The following is a 13,297-nucleotide window of genomic DNA, read 5'->3' on the forward strand; positions in this document are numbered from 1 at the left end:
AACTCTAAAAGCAGGGCTAGACACTAACAGGCATGCAGGACACATGGGCACCTAAAATAAAGATTCTGACCCAGAAATGTCATAATTTTGACATACCGTAGGGCTCATGCTCACAGACTCTAAAAGGGAAAATCCAGAGCCCCCTTTAAAGCCATGCTACCGGTATCATGCACTCATGCAGTATTCTTTCAAAATGTTCTCTTTTTCCCACAATCAATCAACTTGACAAAAATATTGGGGAAGATAGATGCATTGATTGGTCTTATGGAATTATTAGTGTGTAGATGAATTGTGAATGGAAATTGTAAAGGCGTGTTCACTGATCACACAACATAACTCTCTTTTAAATTTAACTACAAGGAAACAAGGTTGCACTGGTAATAAAATACATGATAAAAAGTATTCCCTTTTCGTTATTTTATTGGGTACTGATTTGCAGACACAACACTTGCAAAGTGTAGTCATGCAAGCAAATAAATGATTCAGAATGAGAATCACATTAATGAGGATCGTGGATATTGCACGAAGTTTAAATGGTCATGTATGAGATGGACATGAATAAATCAAATGCGATGAATAAATAGAGCTTACGACAATGGTAGAAATGACGTCGAAAGTCCATGAAGATGATGACGGATGAAACGAAGAAAGGGGCTCACGCGATGATTGTGCGGAGGCTTGATGATGGAAACGCGACTTCGTTGACGTGGCTGAAGAGCCGAGAAGAACGCGATGTCGATGCCGACGCTCATGATGATGATGAATGTAGCGCTCGGGCGAGAAGAAAAGAGAAGAGATGTGGCGCTCGACGACGAGGCAGTGAGTCGCTCGATGTCGGAGGCCCAGGTTGAAATGCAGACATCAAAGCCGGTATAGTGGTGATCGTGAAGAGCAGTGAGTCGCTCGATGCTGGATCGATGAGCCGGACTTTGAAGTGAAATCATCAGAGTTGCAGTGAGATGGACTCGTTGATGAAAGTTCAGACGAGCTACAGTGAATCGAGCTCGGGTGTGAAGAGAGCTACCGGAACGAAGCAGCTAGCAGCTCCCAGCGGAGAATCAGGAGCCATGTCGGTTCCTGATTTAAGCGTTCCACTGCAAGACTGCCCGTCCTTTGAAGACGGCAGGATAAAGAGATGATGTGCCATACAAGAGGTGATAGGCACGGAAGAGAATTCTCCAATTGAAATGCAGGAGGTTAGAATTGTAGAAGGATTTGCTCCTTGTGTATGCATTGAGCAAATTGTGATGGTAGAGGTGACATTCTCATATTGACGTGTTACTTCATCGAAGAACTATGAGAAGTGTAGTGGTGAAGAAAGTTGGAGAGTATGAAGTTGTTTTCATCCTTCTTGGGAGGCAGGATAAAACAAAAAGGGTTCTATACCAATTTCTGGGAAGGGAGAATGAGTCACTGGTGATTACCAGGTACAGGGACATTGAAGCCATTATGCTGACACTTGTTGATAAATATATAGGGGTGGCAGTGCCTGGCATAAGTCAGAGGGCAATGTCCTCCCAAATTGGGTTTGTAAAGTAACAAATGAAATTGAGAAATGAAGAAAGATGAAATGAGGAAAATACTACAGTCTCATGCAAACACAACAGCAATTTGCACTGAACAATTGGTAGCAGTTACAAAACATGTAAAAGATTTCTGTATATCAGTAGTAAAGATAAAGACAAAGAAATCAAAGAAAATAGCTTCCAATAGGATCAGACAAAGAGGTAATCGATGTGCCTTGTTCAAAAGCCAAGGTCACCCCAAGGGCTTACAAAATGTTTTGTTCCTTTTGTTGTTGTTCACAGGACTATAACACTGTTGGGGAGGCATTATAGACCCCCCCCCCCCCCCCCCCCTGTGGTTCAGACTTTAACAATTCATCACATAGCTATGCATGGATTGATTTGTCCTGATTTATGTTTCTTAATAATGTGAATTATATGCTTACATCTACAAAGGCTCTATAAAACCAGTCAACCTCTCATTCTTGAGTTATGAAGAAAAAAAACACCCAAAAATATCAAATTTACAAGGGGTATGAATAATTCATAGACTGTATGTATTGTGTACTATACATTATTGAGATGATCTATAGTATACTAATATTCACAAATATCTCAATGTGGATTAATCAATTCTGTATCTCCTAGAATCCATAAAATGTACTTCCTTAAAGAGTAATGGACTGGCAGCCATTTAACTCCAGCAATTCCCAAGACTTTGTACATAGGCCTAAGCATGCCTAGAACTGCAGATCAATTGATATCCTTCCTGAGATGACAATTTGTATGTTCGGAGCCAAAAAGACGTTACCTCCTACCACTTTATAGATTTAGCACCCTTCTGGCTCCAAACAGACAAATTATGATTTTAAAGAACTTTCAAAGTTAGCAGTAGTACAATATCAAGAGGCAAAGTGATGGAATAAATGTACGTTTCTCAACAAATGCATTTACAAGAAATTACTGCAAAGTGATGTAAAAATCACCAACTCTGCTGATGAGAGCCAGAAGGGCACTAAACCAGTATTCAAGTGTATTAGTTAACGCCTTTATGGCATAAATCAATCATTTTTCAGAAGGCTATATCTACAGGGGCAAGGATTAGGCGGTAGCAAAATATTAAAATACATCAACGGTCATATTCAACATCTGTTTTCAAAGTATCAATACAATCCTGATAATCAATACCAGTGTGGGAGGTCTATTACTCACAATGGGTGGGGCGTATTTCGATGGAATTATGACGGTTTGCTGCACAGTTTCCTTGTTTGCGAGCCGTAGAAGGGAATACACCCAAATGTTGAATTCTTTAAATCTATGACTAATATCTTTAATGCTTTTGTGCCTGAAACACAATTACAATAATGAAGTAATATAGCTACAAAACACACCATGACCCTTAACCCTATCTAGCCTGGGCATTTTTGAAACTGCATAGCCTGGGGGGGGGGGGGGGGGAGGGGGGAGGGGGGCTTTTAAAGTCCTCCCCCCCCCCCCCCCCTTGGCTAGATAGGGTTAAAGTGTGAATTAAACTTTTCTCTCTTCTTTCCTTGAAATGATTGTGACAATATATTAGATAGATACAGTTTGTATAATCCCACAATTTTACTGATCAAGCTTAAGTGATAGATATGGTGAGTTCTGAGAACATATAAATTTTATCAAGAATACATCATATTATTTTTAATCATTTTATGAAAAGAGTTAAGAACGATTTATTCATAATAAACAAGAGTATGATCTTTTAAACTGTTGAATGATTTAACACAGTTGTGTGATTTAATTTTATCTGTTCATATATTAAAGGGATTGGATCGCCAGTTTCCATGTGCAGAAGGCCATAATTCGCTGACACCAGACTTGGTGGAAATACCATTAATGGGGGTACAAATTTGCACACAGCAAACCCATAGTCCAGTCAAGAATTACCCCCTAATCTCTCGGAGAGCTCGAGAGTCTTCGGGCAAATCAAAGCATTACATAAGGTCCAATGGTCATAAAACTCAAGGCTAACCCTGGTGATTGACAACACCTGTTATTGGGTAAACACCCGAACGGTGTCGAATTCCCCATGAGAGCCGACTACTCAGTGACTTTAATGTTTCATAATGATACAATGTACAATATTACTGACTGGATAGACTAAAACTTGACATACTCCCCTGTTCATTCCAAATATTCTTACTATAATTATTTTGCTATACAACATGGAAAAGATAAACAAGCCTAAGAATAGGGCAATACTGAAAACAGATAATTTACATTTCTGTACACATGTAGTCAGGTACAACAAAACCATGCCTATTGCAATGCGACATGACACATATTTATGCATTCAATCCTGTGTTTATTTCCATGTCTATTGTTAACAAGAATTTTCTCACCTTTTACAGAAACTAAAAATGCTTACACTTTAAATCAATATAAAGTGGGCGGTAATTACTGTATGTTAATTTCTGGGTAGGGCTATATACAGCACTGAAAGAATATGGGAAATTAATGCCTGACAAATTCAAAACACATTTTAACAAGGGGAAAATTTATTTATATCTCTTATTTGCAATGCTTCTAATAATCTTACAGCAAAATGTAATTTGGTGTTACTTAGATTTTTGTCTTTTCCACTTCTGGAAATGACTGAGTAGACATACAGTACACATACTGGTGTATAGAACCCGATATTATTGTATGTTACATTTACATGTATATACTGTATGCACAGTGTATATGAAGCTTTAGGATGACTATACTGGATATCAAAAGTCATAAGAGTGGAAACCTTGTAGATCTCGACAAAATCTCTTGGATCATATCGTCGTTGATTTTACGAACCGTCATAAACCACTTTTTTCTGTCAAATTTCCGAAATTCAGATTTTTATACATTTTGAAAGCCTGTCCTCCACTCTATCGACTGGCGAAATTTGAGACCATAATTCGGTTTATTTTAAGAATAAGAGCAAATTCAAATTTCACCGAAAACGTCCTATCGCCTCGAGTAGTTTTACGAAGTGACCTAAACCTTCGTGACTGTTCGTAAAATCACAGTTGGCGCGCTATGTTTTGTTACGATCCGTCCTATCCAGTGTAAACAAGACCACGGACTCATCGAACTTTACTTACAAGTGAAATCACACTATTTTCAGGAGCTGATCGCCGTGGTAAGCATTTCTCCTCAATGTTCTGTATGTTTTAACAACTATATAATATATTCAACCTAAGCTAAAATCCCGTGATAGGGATAAAATAGGTCCTTGCTTAAAACATATCGTCTGCTATTTATTATGGCTTTATGCAGTCCCATTCATATAAATTTCCGTAGGGTTGTATGTTGTTATATTATCATGTTTATGTAGAATCATTTCAGATCTAGCCTACTAGAGATATGATGACTGTAATTATAGCTGTATTTCGAACGTCAGTGTCATGCTAGAGTTAAATTGTCTTGAATAAATTAAGTTAACAAAGTAAAGATCGGACAAATATCTTTCATTTTGTTGTTACTGTCTGGTGCATGGTGTGGACGTCATTGTTTTTTGTTTTTGTAGATCTAGAATCTAAAAGTAAGACCTACTTTTTCTTTTGTTAATAGATCTATTATCAATGGCAATGGTAACAAGGTTGTCTCATACTAGACTCTAGTTCACAACTGAGTGAAAAGATTTAACAAGAGAAAGCGTAATAAAACGGTAATAGATGTACTGTATAGACTCTAGACCCTACCTGTTAATAGTAGCTCTAGACTAGATTCTAGACCTAGAATCTAGTCTACTAAATAAAGTTTTTTGTAGTCTAGACTAGTACTACTAGGATCTAGGCCTATATTCTAGTATATATCTAGACCTCTACATGAACTCCATACATGAAGCTATTGAGTTAGATTTGCATGTCTATACTAGTCTAGATCCTCAAATGTGTTGATGTGATGGCTACGGCCTAGATATGTACATTAAATCTGATATAGACCTCTAGATCTAGATCTATTTTTATATCTAGGAAAGCTTGCTCACCAAAATTATTTTTGGATAGATCTACATGAGTGTTAGAAAATAGGAAGCATTGTGAAGTTCATCTAGTAGAGGCAAGATTCCTACTTTTAGGCCCAAACTTACAAAGGAGGTTTAAATTTAATCTATAGTTTAAATCTTCATTTACATGACCCATGGTCTAAAATTAACGCAAAATAAGCGTGACACAGTCCAAGGTCTAATATTAGACCTGTGCTAGGCAAGGTACGCTTAAGTGGCACTAATTCGAAACCAAGGGTTATGTAAATGAGGGTTTAAACCATGGGTTAAAAATAAACCGCCTTTCTGTCTAACTCTTTACATTTTTTTGTTTTGTTTTTATTCTAGGAACAAATCCTTGCATGGATGAGATTGATGTGGTGGTCCAGTGGGACCGCGACAAGTCCAAAAACACAGTGGCCTTGAACGACCTGGTGCTGAGGAAGAATGCTTCCCTGAAAATTGGAGCTACTGTAAAGATGAAATGGAGAAAGGGGTGGTGGAAAGGGAGGGTGGAGCAAATTATCTCTAACCGTGAAGAGGAGCCGATGGACATTGAGGGGGAAGGCATGACCGAAGAAGATGATAGTGAGGAAGATGAAGAGGATGATGATGAAAATGTACCATTGGCATCATATGGTAAGTAAATCAAATTACAGACCATTTATATTTAGATGAACATGTGATAGCATTCTAAAATCCACATTAAGACTTGTCAGTCTATGATGGATGTTTATTTTTAATATAATAAAAAGGACTAGTGAACTCAGCCTGTACTTTACGGGGTTGTCAGTATTGTTGAGATGTACAGTATAGTAGTGATGTATTTACTGCCTTCAAATAGTTCAGCTTTATTTTTATTGGGGGGGGGGGGGGGCTGTACGCTCTCTTTAACAAGTTTTATATGCAATCGAACAGAATATGCTGCATCCCTCAACAAGTTAAAAATACAAATTTTGTTTTTGTTTACTATATATAATACAATAAACCTTTTTTCTTCTTCATTCAAGCCATATGGCCCAGATAAAGACTATTTGGAATGTTTGTTCACATTTGTTTTCATTTTCTTTAATATTACAGTGAAACGCATCTGCTCCATTCCACAAATCGAAGGTATGAACTGATTCTATGCATTTTTATATCTTTGTGTTTTCTTAATTCGTCAAGGAGATCACTATAACATTGAACTTATCTGGCAATTTAAATTGTGGGATAATTCAAGCTATGGCTTAAATTAATCCAAGGTCATGGCCGTGGATGCCCTTTTGATTGGCCTCAATGCCCCTCCCATTGTCCTTGGAGATTTTTTGTGCCCTTTCCAATTCTTCCTATTTGTGCTGTTATATAGGAATGTGCCCTACAGAAAAGTGGCCTTGCCCTAAAAATATTGATATTTAAGGCATTATATAACCTGTATAACAAATGTGAGTTAGGTACAGCAAGGAACATGGTTTAATTCAGTTTATAAAGTTTTCCTTGTATTAAGTTGTACATTGAAATAATATTTTCTATATATGATTTATACTACTATACCTCGTGGTCATTTCATTTACCAGGTTTGAAAGTAACCTCTTGAAAATTGGGGCAAAACTGTGTACTAGTTACTCATTATCTCTGCGTTTTAACATATTATTTGGCCTCAGAAATGGAAGTCTTCACAGAGTTAAGTGCAGGAGGTCAAGGCTATGCAGTCCAACAAGAACAGCCTCGTACTGTAGTCCAGAGTCACCTTGCAGAAGAGCTAATGGATACTGAGGTGGAAGAGATTACTGAAGAGGAAGATAGTGAGGATGATGATGAAAATGTACCATTGGCATCATATCGTAAGCAAACCAGACCATTTTATTAGATGAACATGTGATAGCATTCTAAAAAACACATTAAGCCTTGTCAGTCTATGATGGATGTTTATTTTAACATAATAAAGAGGACTAGTGAACTCAGCCTGTACTTTACAGGGGTGTCAATATTGTTGAGATGTATATAGTGATGTATTTACTTCCTCCAAAAGGTTAAGCTCTGTTTCTACAAATGGAATCTGTCCTTTAGAACTAACACCTGACAACACCATCTGTGAATAATATTAGAAATCAGCCAAAGTTGTTTTATGTAGCGGTCAGCTTTATAGCAGCATGTAATCTGAAAATGTAATAATCCATGTATATCAACATTTGCACTTTTCTTTATTGCCATTATTGTTCATTACTTTCCACACTTTGTGCTCATCTAAATCATGCACACAATTTTGTTCATTTCTGTTTTTCATAATATCAGGAAGGGTAACACTGATCGAAGGCGGAGAAGGCTGTGCCGTCCAGCCAGACCATCCCTTTACAGTAGTCCAGAGTCACCTGGAAAAGAACTCCCTCCTTGAAGAATGTCCCAGGCTCCCCCCAAAATCTGCAACAGTGCAGGAACAAGGTAATTAAAGTAATAGATTTATTGTTGTTAGAAGTTTGATAAAGCTATACATTTGTTCATTACTTTCCACACTTTGTGCTCATCTAAATCATGCACACAATTTTGTTCATTTCTGTTTTTCATCATATAAGGAAGGGTAACACTGATCGAAGGCGGAGAAGGCTGTGCCGTCCAGCCAGACCATCCCTTTACAGTAGTCCAGAGTCACCTGGAAAAGAACTCCCTCCTTGAAGAATGTCCCAGGCTCCCCCCAAAATCTGCAACAGTGCAGGAGCAAGGTAATTAAAGTAATAGATTTATTGTTGTTAGAAGTATAATAAAGCTATGCGTTTTTGTTCATTACTTTCCACACTTTGTGCTCATCTAAATCATGCACACAATTTTGTTCATTTCTATTTTTCATAATATCAGGAAGGGTAACACTGATCGAAGGCGGAGAAGGCTGTGCCGTCCAGCCAGACCATCCCTTTACAGTAGTCCAGAGTCACCTGGAAAAGAACTCCCTCCTTGAAGAATGTCCCAGGCTCCCCCCAAAATCTGCAACAGTGCAGGAACAAGGTAATTAAAGTAATAGATGTATTGTTGTTAGAAGTTTGATAAAGCTATGCGTTTTTGTTCATTACTTTCCACACTTTGTGCTCATCTAAATCATGCACACAATTGTGTTCATTTCTATTTTTCATAATATCAGGAAGGGTAACACTGATCGAAGGCGGAGAAGGCTGTGCCGTCCATCCAGACCATCCCTTTACAGTAGTCCAGAGTCACCTGGAAAAGAACTCCCTCCTTGAAGAATGTCCCAGGCTCCCCCCAAAATCTGCAACAGTGCAGGAACAAGGTAATTAAAGTAATAGATTTATTGTTGTTAGAAGTTTGATAAAGCTAAGCGTTTTTGTTCATTACTTTCCACACTTTGTGCTCATCTAAATCATGCACACAATTTTGTTCATTTCTATTTTTCATAATATCAGGAAGGGTAACACTGATCGAAGGCGGAGAAGGCTGTGCCGTCCATCCAGACCATCCCTTTACAGTAGTCCAGAGTCACCTGGAAAAGAACTCCCTCCTTGAAGAATGTCCCAGGCTCCTCCCAAAATCTGCAACAGTGCAGGAACAAGGTAATTAAAGTAATAGATTTATTGTTGTTAGAAGTTTGATAAAGCTATGCGTTTTTGTTCATTACTTTCCACACTTTGTGCTCATCTAAATCATGCACACAATTTTGTTCATTTCTATTTTTCATAATATCAGGAAGGGTAACACTGATCGAAGGCGGAGAAGGCTGTGCCGTCCAGCCAGACCATCCCTTTACAGTAGTCCAGAGTCACCTGGAAAAGAACTCCCTCCTTGAAGAATGTCCCAGGCTCCCCCCAAAATCTGCAACAGTGCAGGAACAAGGTAATTAAAGTAATAAATTTATTGTTGTTAGAAGTATAATAAAGCTATGCGTTTTTGTTCATTACTTTCCACACTTTGTGCTCATCTAAATCATGCACACAATTGTGTTCATTTCTGTTTTTCATAATATCACAATATACTTCATTTTTTTCTCACATTCCTCACTTAAAAGAAAAAAACTGAGAACTTCAAGCATTTAATTTTAACCAACATCAGGCTGTAAAGTGTGTCCTATTTTTTCTTTTTGAACCACAGTTTATCTAATATATAAAGTATTTCTGCATTCTATTTGACAAACAGATATTCATGATCCAGACCAGCCAAGTTGTGAAAGCCTCCTTTGTGAAGGTGAGGTGTTTGCTGCTTGTTTCAGATGCCAAGCTTTACTATGTTTTGAACATTTTGATAATAGTGAAGAATGTGATTGCCATGGTCTGAATACCCAAGATCCATATCTTGAGAATTTCCAAGTTGATGGTTATGATGAAATCCTCGTACAAGAACATGAGAAAAACTGCAATGAAAATGTGCATTTGTCAAAATCTGGATCTGTAAAATCAAAAAATAAGATTGTTAAGGAACTTCGAAACAAAGGTGAGCCCTACCTATCAGAAAAATCAAGAAAAACAATGGCAGGACGTAAAAATCTGCCATTCAAGAAATGTGATAGTTACATGTGCGAGCTAAAAAGACTTGAATGTAACATCATCACTCAAGAAGTCATGAAAAACGTACGAGAGGATTTCTATGGATTGGGTACTCTGACTGGGCAAAGGGAGTACATAGCTAGACACATCAGCACTACTCCTAACAAGAAAGGATTACGTAAGAACTTAACCTATTTCCTGCCAAGTCCTATTAACCCTGGGCATAGATTGCCAGTGTGCCAAAAGACTTTTCTTACTACACTCGGCATAAGTACTCGCCAAGTAAGAACGGTCTTGGCCAAAACCTGCAACAAGACAGGTACAATGGAAAAAGATAGGCGAGGGGGCAAACAAAATCTGGATCCCACACAAAAGGAAAAGATCATTACTCACTTACACAAATTCCCAAGAGTGCCATCTCACTATTGTCGTGCGAATTCAGAATTCACTTATGTTGCTCCAGACCTCACAAAGGCAATAATGTATCAATTATTTGTGAAGGAACATGGAAATTGTGCCTCACGAAGTACGTATGTAAAAGCAATGAAATCAATGAAAATCAAGATCCACAAACCAAAAAAAGACATGTGTGGATTGTGTTCAAATTACACCAATGCTCAGGGTCAGCTGAAGGAAGATCTAAAAGAGGTATACGATGCACATAGGGCAGAGGTAGAGAAGGTCAGGGGTTTGAAGGCACAGAGCAAAGAGAAAGCAATTTCATCTGACCAGTTTGCCAGTGCTGTATTTGACCTTCAACAAGTCATGTACTTGCCAAAGTCCAATAGAAGTGAAATATTCTATAAGAGATGACTTGCTTGTTACAATTTGACTGTATATGATTTTGAAAAAAGAGATGGACTTTGTTACTTGTCTAATGAAACAATAACTAAAAGAGGATCGAATGAAATTGCTTCCTACCTTCTAGACTACCTCAGAGAAGTTGACAAAAAAGGCGTAAAGGAAGTAGACTTCTACAGCGATGGATGTGCTGGTCAAAACAGAAATTCGGTCCTGCCAGCAATGGCTATGGCTTTCATGAAGGAATGTACAAATGTAGCAGCAATCACTTTTCATTACTTTGAGAAATGCCAAGGGCAAAGTGAGTGTGATTCAATCCATTCCCATATAGAGCAAAGGCTCTCAAAATCACATGAACTTATGCACCCTGTCCAACTTTCCTCCATCATCAGAGAAGCTAGATCAAACCCAGGTCCTTACAGGGTCAAGTGTGTCAGGACCCAAGACATCTTGTCCTGGCGATCATACTCCCAGCAGCTGGGTATTCTTAGAACGAGGACATCGGATGAGGGTGTTTCTGTAGACTGGACTATGTTCAAACAGGTTCAGCTCAAGAAGGAATGTCCCATGCAAATCTTTTTCAAGACTTCACATTTACAGGATCAGTATAACACACTCTCTATAGGCCAGGGTCGTCGTAGAAACCCTGCACAGTCTCTACAGCTTCCTGGTCAGCTTTATGAGAGTAGACCGAAGCTCTCTCAGGAGAAGTATGGTGACCTCGTCAGTCTGTGCAGGGGATCTACTCCAGTGATAATTCAACCAGAACTTGTTGAATACTACGAAAATCTTCCTCATTGAAGCACTGAATATACATATTAATTTTCCTATATTTGTATTTGTTATAAACAGATTCTCCAGTTACATTTTTCATCAGAAGGAAGGTGATCGAGGCATACTTCTGAAAGAAGCTAAGTAACTTTATTCACATACATGTGTATTAGGTTTTTTCTTTTTAACACGGGCAACAAACTGTGCTGTAGTAACAATTGCAATTATTTTTCCATGCAGATAATGGTCCAGCATCTCTTGTCTGCATTTAATTTAACTAGAATCACATAACTGTACCTGACTGATATGTGCAGTCAGTAATTCTTAGTGTACTATTTAGATTGCAATTGCTATCATGGTTTGCAACCGCATGAATGGCTTTTTGAAAGCTTCATTTGTGTAAATCTTACTGTGCCAGTTAACAATTCATTGTGTCATTTCTTAAAGGAATAATAAGATGCATTGCAATTAGGACCTGTACTGCTGTCACAGTGATGGTCATTGAATTTTGGACTGGTTGTATTACCAGTCACAGAATAGATCCAGAGTATGGCCCTTTTCCCTTTCAACTATAAGCAGGGAAGTATATTCCACTTTCAGTCTTTTGATATACTTAAAAAAAACGAATCTTTTATTGTTGATAACATATGAATTGATCAGCAGTAACTTTAGATAAATTGGAGACATTTTAACATTTACTTATTAACACAGCTACACCTAGACTTTTACAGGAAAGGTGCTGAATGTCACACTGTGGACTGTATGCTGAACTCGTTTTGATACATTCACATATCAAATCTTTAGAATGCACACTTTTGCTCTGATCTTGGTTACTAGTTGCAGCTATTCTACCAGGAATTTTAAGATGCATTGAGTAGAAACGAGAGGACCTAAAGCCGTCGATCCCCTGGTTGTTTACTTACTAACAAGCATTTATGCTTTCTTAGCAGTCAGGTAAATTAACAACCAGTAAAAAAAAAAGTTGTATCAATAATAAGCAGGACTTGTGCTGTCACAGTGATGGTCATTAAATTCTGGACTGGTTGTATTACCAGTCACAGAATAGATCCAGAGTACGGCACTTTTCCCCTTAAACTAATTACCTAGAATGCATACTTTTGTTGTTGAGTATGACCATTTATCTACTTTGGTCTTGGAAAACTGCCAAATTAGGGCCAACTGTTACTGTTTTCTAAAACTCATGTTTAGCAGGACTTGTGCTGTCACAGTGATGGTCATTGAATTCTGGACTGGTTGTATTACCAGTCACAGAATAGATCCAGAGTATGGCACTTTTCCTCCTAAATTGAGCAGGGACGTTTATTCCACAGTCATTACACGTCACACATTGTATGTGACACTGTAGATTGTACGCTAGACTTGTTTTCATGCAGTTACAGATCAAATTCCTAGAATGGCACTTTTGCTCTTGAGTAATACAATTTATCTATATTTTTAGAAAAAAAGCCATGATAATGATTACTTGTGTCTTTTCTTCCAGAAATTTCAAGATGCATCCAGAGCCGGTACAGCACCTCTCCTTAACAGAGTACAGCACCTCTCATTAAAGTAAGCAGGGAAGTTCATTCCGCTATCAATCTTTAGATATGCTTCGAAAAACCTTTTCTTTTATTTTTGAGAAATATTAATTGATGAGCAATACATTTTCATAAATTTGACAGGTTAGGTGGAGACATTATAATATTTAATTATTAACACTTAAACCAGGCTTTTATAGTAAAGGTGCT

At 37.8% G+C, this 13,297-nt stretch overlaps 1 protein-coding gene across 1 annotated transcript; it reads left to right on the plus strand.

The window, feature by feature from the left end:
* The first annotated feature begins 4,638 nt into the window (after window positions 1–4,638).
* Window positions 4,639–12,197, plus strand: LOC115918228. The gene is made up of 12 exons (XM_030979843.1): window positions 4,639–4,665; window positions 5,860–6,150; window positions 6,592–6,624; window positions 7,155–7,334; window positions 7,786–7,932; window positions 8,064–8,210; window positions 8,344–8,490; window positions 8,624–8,770; window positions 8,904–9,050; window positions 9,184–9,330; window positions 9,631–9,678; window positions 11,631–12,197. The coding sequence occupies exons 2-12, from the start codon at window positions 5,874–5,876 to the stop codon at window positions 11,681–11,683; spliced, it is 1,473 nt and encodes a 490-aa protein (XP_030835703.1). The 5' UTR covers window positions 4,639–4,665; window positions 5,860–5,873; the 3' UTR covers window positions 11,684–12,197.
* The last annotated feature ends 1,100 nt before the right edge of the window (window positions 12,198–13,297 follow it).

Source organism: Strongylocentrotus purpuratus, unplaced genomic scaffold, assembly GCF_000002235.5.
Source record: "Strongylocentrotus purpuratus isolate Spur 01 unplaced genomic scaffold, Spur_5.0 spur5_scaffold_10, whole genome shotgun sequence".
NCBI lineage: Eukaryota > Metazoa > Echinodermata > Echinoidea > Camarodonta > Strongylocentrotidae > Strongylocentrotus > Strongylocentrotus purpuratus.